The sequence below is a fragment of the Gobius niger genome (assembly GCF_951799975.1).
Source record: "Gobius niger genome assembly, chromosome: 1".
Classification (NCBI taxonomy): Eukaryota; Metazoa; Chordata; class Actinopteri; order Gobiiformes; family Gobiidae; genus Gobius; species Gobius niger.
Window position 1 is genome coordinate 25,345,590 of NC_136852.1, and position 17,875 is coordinate 25,363,464.

Below are 17,875 nucleotides of genomic sequence, written 5' to 3' on the forward strand. Positions count from 1 at the left end.
TTTGCGCTCCTCTGCACAGAGAGGGTGACTGCCGACCAATGAGTCAGTTGTTTGTGGCTATGTGTTTGTACTTTTATTTGCATGTCACGTTATGTGCATAGTGGGTTAGTAGCGGTTAGTGCTCTCGCTTCACAGCTAGAAGGTCCGGGTTCGGTTCCCACGAGAACGGGGCCTTTCTGTGTGGAGTTTGCATGTTCTCCCCGTCTGCGTAGGTTTCCTCTGGTTTCCCCTACCACTAAAAACATGTACAATAGGCCAGGATGAATGATGTGTGTGAGTGAATGTATGGTGGGACCGTTGTCGCGACAGTGCTTCTGTCAGTCTCCCCCAGGGGAAACTGAAGCTACAAACATAGTTTACCACCACCGAGTATGGAGTGAATGTACAACTGTCTCATGTAAAGCGCGTTGTGACTATGTCTGTGAAAGGCGCTATATAAGTAAAGATCTTCTTCTTCTTCTTCTAGTGACTATGGTGTTGACCATCGTCTTTCAGCTGATCTCTCACTGACACGGTCTTCATGTTCTGTAGTGTGCAAAGCTTTGAGACAGAAACTTGTTCACATTTAGTCCAATCCGGCTATGGATGTCGTTTTGATGACAATGGAAAGACTTGCAAAAAGTCAATGTAAATAGCGGAGTTCAGTTTGTACATATTGTTTGCATCTGTGGCCATACTTTCCAAAATGATGGTTCCAGCTATTGCAAGGCGGACATGCAGATATAATGTACTTTGTTACGAATAAAGTAACCGAACCTAACTTTTGAAGGTTTTACACAGCCATGCTTTTACACAATGTGCCACTAACTGTTTGAACTCACCTCAAAAACTGGACTCTTTTGGCAAAACCTTGAGCACAATTCATGGTTTGCCCCTAGACTACTCTGCAAATGCGTTTTTGACCTCGTGAATTTGCTCCTAATAAAGAACATAGTGTGCTGTATCCAACATGATAGATATCGGGTCAATGATTGGCCTAATTAACTGGTTTGTTTATGGAAAACCTTTGGGCTCATTGTAGTGTCTCCTAGGTCATGTTGTTGCTGTCCGCTGCAGCAGCATCTAGAACTGGCGTCCTAATTGAACCCTGCAGTGACCCACCTGTGGCCCGTGCGCCAGAGTTTGGAATGAGTGACCCGAGGCATGTGCGCCCAGCCCAGCCCTGCCCACGGAGGCAGCTGCGGAGCGCGTAACAAACCCCCTCCAGTGACTTTAGCGTTGCTCCAACCACACGCTAACTGCGCTCCTGCTGGCTCCAGTGATGGTCCAACAGCGGGCCAGGGCAGAGAGGCACACATATCTCTACCCGGGGAGAGCGATACGAGACGGGACGAGACGGACGGCTCTCTGGGCATGACATCGGAGGGAGTTTTCTTCACGCTGGGGGGTTCAGGTTGTTGTGGAGAAGAGCGCGCAGACAAGCCGTAACTTGTAGGGGGACGCAGCTGAGGTTGTACCCCGCGGAGACGCACCGCGAGCCGGGTAGAGTGAGGCAGTCTCGTCGGCACCAGCCAGCGGGAACAAGCTCCGAGCGAAAGGACACCGAGACACGGACTGAACCACTTCAAACGAAGGGAAATTAGGTTTTTCTTCCCCCCCTCTATCTCCAAGAGCTCGCGGAGAAAGACTCTTAACTTTCCTAGAAGGAGCGACTGAACGCGGTGCAAAGACGCGCAGAGTGTTGAGGCTGGGCACAAAAGCAGTCGCTCCAAGGACCGGGAGAGGAGAGGAACTCATTCTCTCTCAGTTGTTCTGAAGCGCTGACCGTGGAAGCGACTTTTCGTCGGGGGAGATGCTGTCCCCTTCGAAGAGATGGAGAAAGGAGCAGCCTCTCAACTCTTTCACGTCGTGAGTAATATTTGAGCATTTTCTTCTCTTGGATTTGAGTCAGAGCAAGAAACAAAGAAGCGCAGCCTTTTTTTTGACTCGATGTGGTCGATAGTTGATTGACGGGTTAGTTTTACGCACGCACTCAGCGAAATGAACCTATTGGACACACTTATTAGCATACTGAGGAAGATTGAGCCTCTCTTTCACTGACCTGTATTGAATTTGTCATCATTAAGTCATTTACAGCCTGACTGGACACAACTGGCTCATGGACAATCAGGGTATATCACTAGGATGTACCATGTCAATGTACAAATCACTCTTGTGTTAAGCTTATTTCAAATCTTTCTGCATTCCTGCGGATGATGAGTTTCTTATCAAAGTAAAGTATTCACATTAGGGAGGAGTGCATGCCCTCACTCTGCCCAGTGCTGTTTTACACTGAAGGACTTTTCCTGATGCTTTTATCACTGGTGTGCTGTGTCTTTGAGAAAAGTGTGGTCTGTACCATCTGGTGTGAACTAGGTTTTGTTTAAAAAGAAAAGGCCACACTTTAGTTGGCGTTATCGTACAGTCGCCTATCGCTCACCACGACAGTCAGATAGAGGGCCTGTGAAACTTTTGTGTTTACAGTTTTGGGAAGCAAACAGAAGCAAAACCATGCAGGGATGAGCCTTAGTAGCTACTATAAAAGGACTTCCCTTCCCACTTGGTTCTGTTTTGACTACTTTAAATAGGACGCCTGCATATTGAGAAGTTGTTGCTTCTTTTGTTTTTCAAGGCACCACAAGTGCACCAGCCTGGCTTGCTTTGGTTTGTTTTGGCAGCAGCGAAAAGATGATGGATGTGATCATTGTCTGCAATGTCTGGGGATACAAATCTAGCTTTCTGACAGATGAATGCGGCTTTCAAATGGGCAGAGTGCGTTGAAGAAAGATGTACAGGGTTCCAATCTATGGCTATGGAAATGATGAACTCTGTCCATTCGTTGCTTCACTTTTTTTCTGTTGACTTATTTATTTTTAGTAGAGGTTTAATCATTACTTCTCTTTTTTAACATGTCTGGTCTGCTGACTGCATGGGACACATTCACACCGGCCTCCTTTGGCCCCTTAAAGCCTGGTGCAAGCCTGGGAAAGACGACTTTGTTTTGTGCAGCTCGACGGAAGGTTTGAGTCCTTGAAACCAACAAGTGTGAACGCTGCCATGGTTGTGTAACAGTGTCCTTCCACTGGCTCCAACTAAATGGGTTTGTTTCGGACTTGGATCCCAGTCCGCTTCAAACACGGTACCTTCACCTCACACAGCCAGAAAGGACCTGGGTTCAATTCCCGGAACCGTGTGAGGGTAAGATCTGGAGAGAGTCGATGGGTGATGGGGTCAAAAATCTTAACTAGGGCAATCCTGACCCCAAAATGACCTTCTCACTCTGGAAAATACTCAAGGGTTGCCCCGTGAATTCACTTTTCTTTTTTTTTTTCCTTTTTAAAGAATCACACCAACAGGGTCAGACATGTTCAGAGCGGCCTAATCTGAGGAGATGAATAATGTGACCTCCAGCTCAATGTGAAAAAAAAAAACACGAGAGAGCTATGATGAGTTGTGAAACGGCGCCTCATAACATTTAGGCAACACGGGCTGATTATTTTAATTGGGTCACGTCACGTTGAAAGATGACAGAATGTGCAAAAATCTCGCCTTTTCCGGACAACATTTTTTTGAAACATGATTTATTCATCGCAGACCGAGCCGAAATCCCATAGTTAATGCATGCCAACTGGAAGATGTGACCTTGGGCGGTGATGGGCCCCGAGGCTAGTTTTGGACACATCCTTAAACAGCGCTTTTGATAATGTTAACACCAAATCTTAAGCTCGGTTATGATCAAATCATACTTATTTGGTGACCGTCTGTACTGGAGCATTTTGTTTTTGCCTTTGGATCTCAGCAGACAGTGTGAATTTGTCATGTTAAGTGACAGCAGGCAGCAGCATATTAGGGATTACGCCATAAAACAGAGAGGAGTGGTGAAACAAGTCTTGTTCAGGTCAGTTTTTTTTATGATACAGTTGTTTTATTTTATGGGAATGCCACAACTCCAGAATATGCAACATAACTTCTCCCTTGTTTTACTGGCTGCTCTCCTGCAAACAAGTCATAGAATTCTTTGAGGTATGACGACACGTTTCCGATCTTTATAATCGTCTTGAATTGCCTTCAGGCACTTGAGGAAACTGTCAGAGGTGGAACGTATGCTTCAGTGCTTCAAAGCCCGGTTTGCCCCACACTGTATAGGCCCACAGTGTAAAGCAAAGCATGGTTTACTGCTCTTGTAACGCCACCTAATGTAAGAAGACGTATTTAACAGGGGCATACTCGTAACAGCACCAATCACAGGTTGAATTTGTACTATAAAGCTTGATCCTCGATCCTTTTTATATTGACCAGAGCATCCCAGAAGGAGAGCTATACTGTATGCAACACGGTTCGTTTGCACATTCACAGTTTATTCATCGACATGTGAGCTCCTTGTGATTCAACAACAGACAGGCATCAGCTGAGTCAAACTCCCCCCCCAGGCCCTGAAACAAAAATGACATACTAATAATCAGGTCACTGCTGGATGTCATGGACAAGGATGCCTTTAATAGAAGAGATGACCATGACAAAGAAGTGACTGTAAAACAATGTCTGAGATGCACAGAAAAGCCTCGAGTTTATTGATCTGAATATCAACAGATCATTCCTCATAATGTTGATGTTTTCATGCCTGGTTTTTTGCCTTGGTTGAGCCAGAGTGACCTTGGTTCGAATCTAAACCACGGCGGATTTTGGTTACAGACCTCAGCTCCAATCAGCTCGGTGTAAAGTAACGCTGAGACTCTCCTGTTTCACTGGCCTTCTCCATTCCTGTCCTCTCACATCCCGCTCTGGACGCCACACGCAGATTTGGGCTCAGATTTCTGCTCTCCTACAGTGGTTCTGTTTTTAGAAAGTAATACCTGGCAAAGGTCAGTTTGACCAAAATATTGCTGCAGAAACATATTAATAAGAAGGGACAGTGTGTGACAGTTTCTTTTATTTCATGACTCAAGTAGACGCACAAGGTAGTGACCCAAGTAAGCCCTTGGAAAAGAATGCTTCTTAAGCACACTGAGTAACTGAGTGTAAACGTTTGATTTAAAGAATCTGCAATTTCTAGATTTATTCACGGTGAGGAGAGGCTATTCTTGTATTAAAGCTCACAGTACGTTGTACGTCTCATGAGCCGGAGAGCATGTATCTGTGTGCTAAACGCTGCGCAGAAACAGCGTGTTAAATCCAACCTAAAACACATGAAGTCAGCGACATTGTGCAGTAAGCAAATCTGATCCAATTTAACATAACATTGCCAAAGGAAGAGTCCCAAAAGAACCATTTGCAGCTGTGTTTGTTATGTCGCGGTTAAAAACAAGTCAAACTGTGCGAGTGCATGAAAATCAGCTGACAGGTTCATTCTATTCTATTCGTTCTTTTGTAATTATAATGAATACATGAGGAAACAGATCAGAGGAAGATCTTCTTATAGAAGAGTTTTTTTTTAAACATTAGCTTCATTTAGATATGGTTCATAATAATATTCTGTTGCCGATTGGTTACTAAGTTTTCAATTAAAACAGCCCTTAAATAATTATCAAAATGTACATGCCTTGTTTCTTTCTTTTAACAGTACTGTAATGGTTTGGGGAAATTCACAGTATTTTGTTCCCTAATTTTGACGTGAATAATCATAAATTGCAGCATTTTTCTTCAGAATAATTGTGGCTCTAAAATTTGGAATCGTGACATCCCCTGGTGGCAATGACATTTTACAAGGCTGATTCATGATTTTGATTTACTCTGAACACACAGAAATAATTAGGTCTCCATGGGGTTTTATCAAGTGTAAAAACCTGCAAACCCTGTAGTTTTAGACATTACAGTCTTGTTCTAAAATGTATGTGTCTCTTCTATTGGTTTACCTGTGTTTGCCAAGTACAAATACACCTGAATACAATTCTGGCTATAAGACTCTTTAATATAAATACAATTAGAAGACCTGTTGAACCAGATCTGTTGAAACTTTGCATGCTACTTTAAAACTATACAAGGACAAGTAAAGGAAGAAACATTGTCCATCTGTTACCCAGTGAATGTGGCAATTATTAGACTCGGGGCTGGGTGGTTTTCAGCTCCACATGATGCCAGATACTGGCACTAAAAATATCTCCAGCAGAAAGCGGTTTAGATAAGAACTGTGATAAGAAACGGCAAATATCCCTTAAGGCAACACACAGGACGCACGGTGTGAAGGGATTTGGCCCCAAAAGAATCCAATAGTCTGCCTGTAAATGGAAAATGCTACTGGTACAGTATGTCACATTTCTTATCGTTTGGAAAAATAAATGAGTCCATGCACTGCGTCTGTGTCGCCCAGGTCATTGTCATCAGTCTAGAGCCCTAAGAAACAAACCATACAAGGCTATACATTTTCTTTTGCCATGCAAACCGATGAAGTGTATCCTACAAAAAACCAAAAGCCTCTAATGTGTCTGAATTGTGTACTTTTGACCACACACATGACCTGAAAGACTAAACATTTGTATTAACTACAGGGGTCTCCAACCGTTTACGTGATGAGCTACTTTTATGTAAAAGCAACAGAGAGCTACTTAGCTTCAGAGACACTTGTCCAATTATGCTACTTGAACATGTGTACCCAAAATGTTGAGCCCTCAAAGAAAATATATCTCTCTGTGACTTATGAAGCGCGTGTAGAAATGTTGAAAGCCTTGGGCGAGTGACCAAAAAAGGGCTGTAGAGCGACTGGGTGGAGATCCCTGTTATGAGCTGTTGGGCTTTTCCCATAGAATTATGAAATTGTGAATATTTGGGTAATGAAATGTGAGTAAATGTGTTATATTTGAGTTTTTTTTATGTTGGCAAAGGATTGATAATGAATATAATTATTAAAGAAAAATTAACAGCGATTAATTGAATTTCTCAGGTTTGATTAATGTGATTAAAAAAAAAATAATTGACAGCATTTGTTCTATTGTTTTATTGAAGATCTGGCTAAAGTGCACTGTCTGCATTGATCTTGGCCAATATGAAGTGCATCAGTCCGCCACAGAACAATGAGCTTCCTTGGTTTGAAACGTGTTCTGGGAATGGAGAAACTACTTTGATTGTGGCGTTGTTGCGGGTCTGGCAGTGGCTCAGGTGGTACAGTGGTTGTCCTATAACTGGAAGGTAAACAGCTCCAACCTCGCCCCAACCAATGCTGACTGAAGATGTGTCCTTGAATAAGCTCCAACATGGCCAAGTCTGAATGTGGTGTGTGTACATTGAGCGATTGGTGGTGGGCAGGGAGTCCATTGTGTGTCCAAAAAAAAAAAAAGCCAACAATATAATACAATAGCTGTCTGACAAGGATACGGGCGTCATTCAGGAAATCCTATGGAAGAAAACAGCGGCCGGATAAGATGTGTAATATTATGTTGGATGAACATAATATTACACATCCCTCGTTTCTCTTTTGCAGATACAACATAAAATAATAAACAACAGCGTTCCGGGATGAACAATGATTATTACAACCAAACAATTGTATTTTTTCAACACAGTCTTCCAACTTTAGAAGGGAAATTTCGACAAGTCTGATCTTGTTTTTTTTTGTGTTTTTTTTTTAAAGGAACAGGCCACCATTTTTCCATACTGAGATATGTTCTTACCTGAGCTTAGACGAGTTGATGCGTGGCTGTCTGGTCTTTGTGCGTGCCCTCAGTCTCGCAAAAAGACCAAAGACGTTGCTAGCATTTAGCCTCTCCCAGCATATTCCTATGGACCCAAACGGGGATGAAGTTAGAAGCGACCAAGCTCTTCCTCGTTTTCCCTATTTAAATATGGCTACGCTTGTAGTCACATGATCCAAGTATAGTTACACAAAATGTAAAGGACTGTGGCCTTATGAATAATAACATCTTACACTTATAGCGCTTTATCAGCCTGTGTCACATGTTTCTCAAAGTGCTACATAAAGTCATTTTTCATCCACTCCACATTCGATGGCAGTAAGTTACTATTGTAGCCACAGCCGCCCAGGGGCAGACTGACCATTTACCACGTGGCTATAATATGCTGTTTATATCCTGATCTCTTATTATGTCAGTGCCCTCTGCTGGACACGTGTGGAATTATTTCCTTTTTTAAATTTAAGCTGCCCCCTAGTGGCTGGAGTGAGCAAATTGGTTATTTCTTTAAAGTAATTGGCCACCGTTTTTACATACTGAGATATGTTCTTACCTTAGCTTTGAGGAAATCCGCGCAGTAATCTTCACTTTACTGCGCGGATGCCAAACTACTCCTGGTATTATTACACCTTACAATATAGTCCCCCTTTTATCCGCTTAGAAAATCCACATTGTTTAATTTTGTGTAATTATACTTTGTAGTGGAACACTTCACGTAACCATATTTAAATAGGGAAAACGTGGAAGAGCTTGGTAGCTTCTATCTTGACCTGTTTTGGAGCTATAGAGGAGAGAGGGAGAGGCTAAATGCTAACGCCGTCTGCGCTGTGCTTACGTGATTGAAGGCACGGGGGAAGACCAGACAGGTCCTAAAGAACTCCTCAAAGCTAAGGTAAGAACATATCTCAGTATGTAAAAACGGTGGCCTATTCCTTGAAAAATCCATAACTCCGCACAGGAATGGGCTAGAGACTTACTTTTTTTTCTTTTCTTTTTTGACATGCTCGACCTTGACACATGTGTTCTAAGCGGATTAAAAGGGGCACTATAATGTAAGGCGTAATAGCACCTTAGGAGCACTTCGACGTCCGTGCAGTAACATCTTCACCATATTTAAATTTGCAAAACGTGCAAGAGTTTGGTCGCTTCTAACTTCTAACACTCCCATTTGGCCCCATACAGGAGAGGCAGAGAGGCCAAATGCTAACAACACCTTTGGTCTTTTTTGCGTGACAGAGGGCACGCACAAAGATCAGACAGGTACACATCAACTTGTCTAAGCTCAGGTAAGAACATGTCTCAGTATGGAAAAACGGTGGCCTATTCCTTTAAACTATAGAAATGTTCACTATTTTCCTTATATGTTACTCAACTGCTCACTAAATACGCTCCACAGTTGTCTCTACTTCGTTGACTGCGAACAGATGGCCATGAAATTACACTGTAGTTTTATGCATTGCCTGTTGTTGTAGACTCAGTCCTGCCTGTTTGTCACTGAACTACTCCTTCTGCATTGTGCATCCATGCATTACTCAGAGCCCCCATTGTTTAGCATGTTTAAATCCGGCTTCCTCCTCCACTTCCTTCGTTGATATTTACAGCGGCAGCTCTTGAGACAGTGAGAGACGCGCGTTCGACAAGTCCCGGCAAAGTGTTAACATGAAGCAGTGCGTAAAGGTGTTAGGCAGGTGTAAAAACGCTGCTAAATTAAGATGATTTAATGAGTGCAGAATTTTGTTCTGTAAGAGGAGGTATTCAGCTCACCTTATTGCGTTTTACTTGATTTGATGGATTCAGGCATATTAGTTCAGGCATATTTTCTCCACCCAAGACAAAAGGTTATCTGTATGTTTAATAAATAGACATAGTGGTACATTTTTTCATCATCCTGGGAGATATTCCTACACAGCAAACACTGAAAATGCCCTGTATCCATTGCTGACTGTTTGACTTCAACCAACAACTTTTAAAATTTAAACAAGCTATGTTCAATTTTAAATCAACTCTGCAGCGAGCGCCTGGCGGAAAACGTTCGTCTATTTGCTGAGTTAAGGATCCAGGAGACTCCGAGGCAAGTAACAGTATCGCTTTCTTATCCAACTCTTAGCATATCTTTGCAGAATAGAACAAAATTACGCAGGAGGTTTGGGACAATTTTCCTGAAAACCGATCCAGAAATCGCAGCGAGTGAGGTTGGAGTCCAGCGCTCTGTGTACTTACTGTCCAGTGCGTGATAAATATGAATGAGAGAGACACAAAGGCATAGTCTCGGGACATGAGAGAGCGTATTATCCCCCACAGAGCAGACCATTTATCAAAACAAGGTCCACAGTGTTGGCCCGTGATGACGCAGAGAGCACCATTAAAGCACACTCACTTCCACATCAAATAAGGATATACAGGAGTAGTTCAACAGCTACATTCTTTTCAGTTTTTCTTTTTTCTAAATATTTTTTTGGGGTAAAAAAGGTGATTGTTTTCTTTTCAGGAACCTCTGTGCTCAGACGCTGTCGCGATCTCTGTTTACAACATTAGAAAGTGTTGTTATCTTAGTCTTCGTATTCTGTGGAAAAGAACTGTATATGCTCTACATTATTGATGATATCTCGCGTTACTAGACGTTGTTGCACTAATGGACAATTGTCCCTGGGGGTGACACTGTTGGAAGGTGTTCCAGTGGAGCGGATCAGATATAATTTTACTACAGGAGTGGCTACAGCGCTGCAAACTCGAGTCTTTGTGTTCACTATTGACTAACAGTTATTATATACTTTTCTTGATGTTGATAGAACCATTTGTCCACTTTTGTCATGGCTGGGTTTTAAGTTGGTGGCAAAGTAGTTAGTGTTGCCCATAGACATAGAAACAACAGTATTATCCTCACTCGTCCCCCTTTACATTTATTGCAGACATTCGAGAGACAATCCATGATGGCTGCTCTATCTCCTCCTAAAGAGCAAGGCGCCCCCTTGAGGCGGACTGAGCAGCAACGAGCCTCTACAGCGGTCCAGAGCCTTTCAATCAAAGCTTCAGGCGTTTTTTTAGAAAAAAAGAAAGTCTTTTGAGCCAGGCTTTTAATCAGTGTTTGTTAGGTGAAAAGTGTCCATTGGAAAATATTTCATTAAGTGTCTTATGGAGTCGCCCCTGGCCACCAGGGCAGCAATATCAGCCCCCCACCACGAGGACCAAAGAGAAGCGCTTTCCTCGCCCATTGGTGTTGCCAGCCCATTTACTGCACATTGCTTTTGCACAACATTTTCTTTTTATTATTAGTGTTTGGACATGGTTCACTGTACATAGCACTGCCTTTTATGAAAGTATTTTATTCAAGTGACCTGTCGCAGCTGCCACAGCTTTAGAGAGGCTTTTGGCCTCATTATACAAAATGTGGTGCAGTTGTCAGGCTGTGGCCTAAGCTTCACCTGCACAACCTGTCATTTTTATCTGTTTGTGCATTTGTAGTCTTAATCCTAAAACCACTAAATCAAACTTAGCCTATTTGTTCACAGGGGACCTCTTTGTAGAGCTCTGATCAACTTTGAAAAGACATCTGACTCTCACTGGTCATTTCAAGAGGGCAACATTAGCCTCTTATCTCACAGCAAGACGATACCTGCAATTTCTTTCTTTCCTTGGCAGCATTTTCTCATATCCTGCTTCCTTAGTTCAAATTAGTTCAAACATGTGTGGAGTGTGTTGTTTTTTTTTCTTTACACATCCCGTGAGCCAAATATTTTCTGCAATAAAAACATTTGAGTCATACGGTGCCACGTAGGCTATTGCTGTATATTTTATGCACCCTTGGTCCAAACTCGAATGCAGACTGTGATTTAGAAGGTTTTGTTTGCATACACTTACGTAATAAAAGCAAAGTCAAATATCGTCCACACTAGCACTTTTGGAACACATTAAGACCTCGAATTGCAAGCCCCTCCCGAGGACTTTTGAGCAACAGCAGGTCCCGGCGCGAAGATGCCTGGGATTCCTTTAGGCAGAGCAAATACCTGGGTCGGCCCCGTACCTCTTAGTGAGAGAGAGAACGCGCCGCTGCGGGTGAAGAGTTCATGTTTGCGGAGAGGAGCAGAACCATGTGTCAGGACTCCTCCACTGTTATAAACTACAGCCCACTCTGAACGAAGGATAATAACAGAGCACCGCAGGCATTACACGTGGACGGGCTTTGAAGAGGGGGGCGAAGACGTCGGCGCTTGTTTTTGAAGTGTGTCATGATAATTGCTCCAGGCCTGGGTCATACATGTGTTTGTTGACGGGAAGTTGTTTGTATCAGAGCAGTAAAAAAGATACAAGGCCTGGAAACACTTTATAATGGTGGAATTCATCTTTATCTTCCCATTGATTCAGAAAAGAAGTCAATATCTTTCTGTTATATGTTAATTCGTCTTCTGTGGGTGTGCGAGATGTAATAAGAGCATTATTTGGCGCAGACAGTGGAGTATTTTGAATGAGTTTTCCATCGGAGTTTGCGGCGCAGACGGGCCCCGCGTACATTTGCCTCTCTGCCACATGCTCAGATTAGATTACCTGTAACGGCAGCTCTGAACCAGGATTTACTCACTGGGTTTCGCAGATTTATGGTAGAGGATTTAGAGAGACTTCAGGACCAAGAGAGACATTTTTGAACTGACACACAGTAATCGGATACTGATTTCAGTATCTGTACAGATTTAGGAATGGGAAACTGTTTGTTCGTTGTAGTTGGGATTTAAAGACATCATGTTGACCTGACTGATATTTGCGTAGGCTTTCAGTCGTCCAAGAATTTGGTTAAATAAGAAGCATGTTTTCACTGATCCCCACACGTCCATAAAAAAAACATCAAGACTTATGTGATGACGGCTTCAGTCGGCTGCTCCAAACTGGGAGTGTGCTGACAATGCTGAAGTTACCTACTCCCAAATATCTCTGAGATGAAATCATGCTTTTTCACATTTGGTTTAAGCAGAGAACATGGCTGATCCTATAGAAGGATAACTTTCGCCTGGGTCCTGCATGATTGATTCAAAAGCACAATGCTTCAGTTGCCTTTTGTTTCTCTTTTATTTGTTGGTTATTCAGTGTCTCTATGCTCACATGAATGCATCACAATGACAGTGTTGTTGTTTGTGTGCTTGTTGCAGATGTGTGCGCAGGGTTCTGTGCAGCAGACGACACTCCCTCGGGATCCTCCTGGTCCTGGTCCTGGTCTGCATCGCCTTCCAGACTTTTGTCGCTCGTCAGGCCAGGTACTTTCACTCATTGTACTGCTATCTCATTTCCATGTGGTCCTCAAATCGATGAAACCAGCTAACCCTGCAGTTTGACTTCTACAATTGTGCTCTGAAATGTATGTCATTCTTGATATTTCAGTGTTCTCTCAAGGGTGAATGCAGTACATGCTGCTACCTTACAACGTAAAACTAGTTGCAATGCCATACAAAACGTAGGCATCGATACTAGTTTCAAGTGTTTATTTGAGAACACATTTTATGTCTTTATTTAAATGGGAAAGATGAGTGCTTCAGTGAAGAAGTATGCTATAATATGGTGCTCTACAGGATTGAAAGTGTCCATGAAATAAAGAGAAAAGAGATTAGATTCCCTCCAAAATATAATTAAAAGCCCTTTATCAAATGGGACATGCTGTAAAGCAGAGGTGTGCTGCTTAATATGTAAAGATCCAGTCTCATGATGCAGTCACGCTGCCTCTCGGCAGTGACAGCCCCAGGCTATGACAAACAATACACCAATAGGTATATTGTTTATCATAGCGCAGCTGTTATGCTCCTGTGAAGGTCGCATGCGACCGAAACGGTAGCATGTCCTGTTAAATTAAAGACTTTTAAAGCTGCATTATGGTACTTTTTATATGGAAAACAAAACTTTTTATGATTGCGTATTTGACCTAACCCAGCGGCTGTATGGGTGTTAGCACTGCGCCTTTACTTTCTATCACGGTGGCTTCAGGATCAGTTGTTTTTAAATTTTTGATTTCTGACTCTCACCACAAAACCTACAAAACAATTGATCCTGGGGGCGTTGTAGAGGCCATCGTGATTGAAAGAAAAGGTGCAATGGGTCACAAAAAGGTCAATTACTCACAAATTACTCACAAATATCAAGGTTTTTTCCCCCGCATAAAAAGTTCCATAATGCACCTTTAAGTATATTTTGAAGTGCCTGTATATGTATTTGTATTATACTTATATGAACAACAATTGACTTTAAACTGAGCTAGAGATCAATGAAGTAAGTAAGTATGAATGAAGTTAGTCAACAAAAGATAAAGTTTTGCTGTTGTGTGTGTGATACTGGCTTGTTCTTGTGTGCCTCACGCCGCCTCGGTGTAAACACGTATCACATTGCGTCTCTCAGATCCATAGTTTTTCTATGAAATATTGATCCGGGCGGCTCATATTTCTGGGTCAGGACCGTGTCTAGACAAAGGCTGATTAAAACAAAGGCCAGGGCTTGAACACACGTCTGCAGAGTGCGGATGGGACACATGAAGGAAATGACCAGTGGGAGGGCTCTGTAATTGCTATGAAAATTCATTTTTAGTAAATGGGTCAGTGACGATACTAACTCCATGTAGGATTGGGTGATATGGACATTTTTTTACCTCGAGATCATTATCTTAGTCATATTTTATGGCTTGGTGGAATCAGGAAGTGCATAGTAGGATAGAATATTCATGTTCCTAATACAAAGCATAGTTTCTCCTGTTCATCAGCTTTTCTTAAGATGCAACATACTGACTTACTTAACGTTAATATTCATGTGAAGAGTTGAAACGGTTTTCTTGTCTCTCTTTTTCAGAAATGACAAAGGGAACGGAGTGCCTCAGCTCCACTTCACCGTGAACAAGCCGCAGTCTTTTTCTCTGGACTCAATATTGGGAAACTTTTGGTCCAACTCTGCACTAACCGTTAGTCCTGGACTTTCATCATCTCTGCACAGTGAGGAGGAAGCAGACTCGCATCTTCAAAATGAGGACTTTGCAAAAACATCTAACCGTTTCTCCACCAAACGGAGCTCTAAAACTACAGTCGCAAAGTTCAGACACTTTTCATCCAGCAAGTTCCGACCATCTTCATCCGTTCCTGGGAAATGCAAGGAAAAGACTCACATTGTTTTCCTGAAGACGCACAAAACGGCGAGCAGCACCATCTTGAATATTTTGTACCGATTCGGAGAGAGCAGAAACTTGACTTTTGCGCTGCCGTTGAATAAAAACAGTCAGTTGTTTTATCCATTTTACTTCGCGCCTCATTTTGTGGAAGGAGTGACCAGCCACCGCATCAGCGAGTTTCACATTATGTGCAACCACATGAGGTTCAAGAAGTCTGAGGTGAGTCTTGGATTGTGTCGCTGAATGAGGTCTAAACCAGAACTAAATCTTTGTTTTTAAGGAGTAACCTTTTTATTTTCATGTAAGCAAAAAAAAATCTAAGAAAGAAGAGCTATAGATATGAGAACTGGCAATAGAAGAGTGAAACAAATACATAGAAGAAACCATAGCAAAAGTATAATACAGAGTTGTCGATTTGTTGTTTTTGTTTTTTTAAGCCGAGCGATGTGTCTTGCTGATACAAAGACTGCTGTTTCTCATGCATATAACACTGGGGGACATGTGTGGTCCATATGCTGTGCTTATTAAGATCACTAACAGATGGGAGGGACTGGACGAGATAAATGAGCTCGATAAACTGTATTTATGGAGTGTAAACACAAGCCCACAGCGCTGCAGACTGGGCGGAGGCGGTCCCAGAGCCCCAGAGGTAGTGAGGCAAAAGAAAAGACTGAGAGCTGAAGTGGTGTCAAGCTGTTTTTTTGTTATTGTAAGACTTCCAATGGTAAAGGACATTTTTTGATCTCACTGAATTTCTGATAGTGAGTTTTGATGCGCCAACTGGAAGGCCACTGTAGTGGGGTGGATCTGTTTAAAGGAACAGGCCACCGTTTTTCCATACTGTGATATGGTCTTACCTGAGCTTAGACGAGTTCATACGTACCTGTCTGGTCTTTGTGCGTGCCTGTGGAAGAGCGTGGTAGCTTCCAACTTTACCCCCGTTTGGAGCTATCGGAATATGCTGGGAGAGGCCAAATGCTAACGACATCTTTGGTCATTTTGCACAACTAAGGGGAACAAAGACCGGACAGGTACGTATCAACTCGTCTAAGCTCATAAGAACATATCTCAGTATTGATATCGCCTGTTCATTTGAGAAAAGAACATCGCATTCAAGGTCTTTGAGCAATCTATTGTAGGATAAGGGCTGCTGCTATCTATCATATTTGCCATTGCTTATGAACTGACATAACTTCGAAACCCAATTCATCATGACAAGTTGCTGTTTTTACGCTCAGATTTCCGTTGATTCAACCAAACACAACAGAGACTTTCAAAAACTATGAAGTCTATTATTTGATCAGTTTTGTACAAAGCCTGTGACCCCACTTTGGGCCCCAACCTTAGTTTTCAAGTTCATGTAAAGTCGCACTAAACTCAATCGATCAGTCACTTCCTCTGTGTGATTTGGTCACTTTCTGTAAAACAATTATCTGAGCTCATGATGTCATTTCCTGTCTGTGCACAGGTCGCCAAGGTGATGCCCCGAGACACCTTCTACTTCTCCATTTTGCGAAACCCCGTCTCGATGATGGAGTCCATATTCATCTACTACAAAAGCATCCCGGCTTTCCACGGCAAGCGCACGCTGGACGACTTCTTCAACTCCAGCAAAACGCACTACAACGGCTCGATTGTCAACAACCACTACGCGCACAACATCCTCGCCTTCGACTTCGGCTTGAACAACAACGCCACTTTCGACTCCCCGGACCTCGAGAAGCAAGTTTCCGACGCCGTCCTTGCCATTGAGCGTGACTTCGGACTCGTTCTCATTTCCGAATATTTCGAGGAATCCATGGTTTTGCTTAGGCGCTCCCTCTGCTGGTCGCTAGAGGATGTGGCGTCCTTCAAACTGAACAGCCGCAGTGACCGCACTCGCCATAAACTTTCCCCAGAGACGGCCGACAAAATCAAAAAGTGGAACGCTCTGGACTGGCGGATCTACTTGCATTTCAACGCTACCTTTTGGCACAAGTTGGACACTGTGATCGGACGGGAGCAGCTTGAAAAAGAGGTTTCTGAACTGAGAGTGCTGCAGGCTGAACTCGCGGGCGTTTGTCTCAAAGACGGTGGCGCCGTGGAGCCTTCCAAAATAAAAGACGCTGGTCTGAAGCCTTTCCAATACGGAGCGGCTGTGATACAAGGGTACAACTTGAACGCCGACATGGACAACCGGACCAGAGAAAGGTGTGAGCGGTTGATCTTACCCGAGCTGCAGTACACGGAGAGGGTGTACGTGCAGCAGTTTCCCGAGAAGGCCCAGTGGCACAAGCAGGCCCTGAACACGGGACAGGCCTGGCCCAGGGACCACAGACACTTTGTAAAACGCAGGTTCACACATTTCAAAATGCCACAAAGTGCTCTTAGTCCACACAACAAATCCACTGCACCCTGAGCAAAGGCGACAAAATACCGTACTGGGAGCAGCCAAAACATTATGACCACGACTATGAATCTACAGTGGTGGACCAGTAAAATCAGTCCATTCAGTTTTGTTGAGGAAGACCACTACTTGAACATCCTCACCGAGTGTTTGTTTCACCACTCCCACTTGCACATGTACAACCTTTTGCCATTCCCGTTCAGTAAAAAAAACACAAGGCGGTCATAATGTATTGGCTGATCAATGCAAAACTGCTGTGTAAAGTGTCTGTTCAAAGACATGTGCTGAGTGAAAACATTGTGTAGTCTTTTGTCAAGACGCTGGATATGTTCTTTTTTTTTGGGAGGAGGGGGGGGGGTTCTATTCTACATGGCACTTGAAGGAAAAAAGCTCTGACTTTTCATGGCAGCTCTGAGCTAAACTCTTTGTTTTGTTGTTGTTGTCATAAATTACTGTCACCAAAAGAAGGACGAGAGACCAAGCTAACTGTAACTCATCGCTTCAAACCCAAAGATCACCCACCGTCTCTTCTGCTCCACATTACCTCTCGTGGCTTAAACCTGTCTGAGTGTCCATCTGACCGCTTTGGGATTTTCCTTGTTTGTTGTCTACCAACTTAACCTAGAGTATACAGCATTTTATTTTGTGGCGTTTGATCAAATCCAAGCTACTGTTCAGTGAATAAATTATTTTGACAATTTCGTATTTTTTATTTTTTTAGATTCATGTATAATCATCAACTGCAACATTTAGATCGCA

General features: G+C 43.0%; 1 protein-coding gene across 1 annotated transcript; it reads left to right on the forward strand.

Annotated features, from left to right (window-relative positions):
* The first annotated feature begins 1,225 nt into the window (after window positions 1–1,225).
* Window positions 1,226–17,183, forward strand: gal3st2 (galactose-3-O-sulfotransferase 2). Its single transcript, XM_079558366.1, has 4 exons — window positions 1,226–1,848; window positions 12,740–12,844; window positions 14,418–14,949; window positions 16,199–17,183. Exons 1-4 carry the CDS (start codon window positions 1,793–1,795, stop codon window positions 17,126–17,128), a joined length of 1,623 nt encoding a protein of 540 aa, XP_079414492.1. The 5' UTR covers window positions 1,226–1,792; the 3' UTR covers window positions 17,129–17,183.
* The last annotated feature ends 692 nt before the right edge of the window (window positions 17,184–17,875 follow it).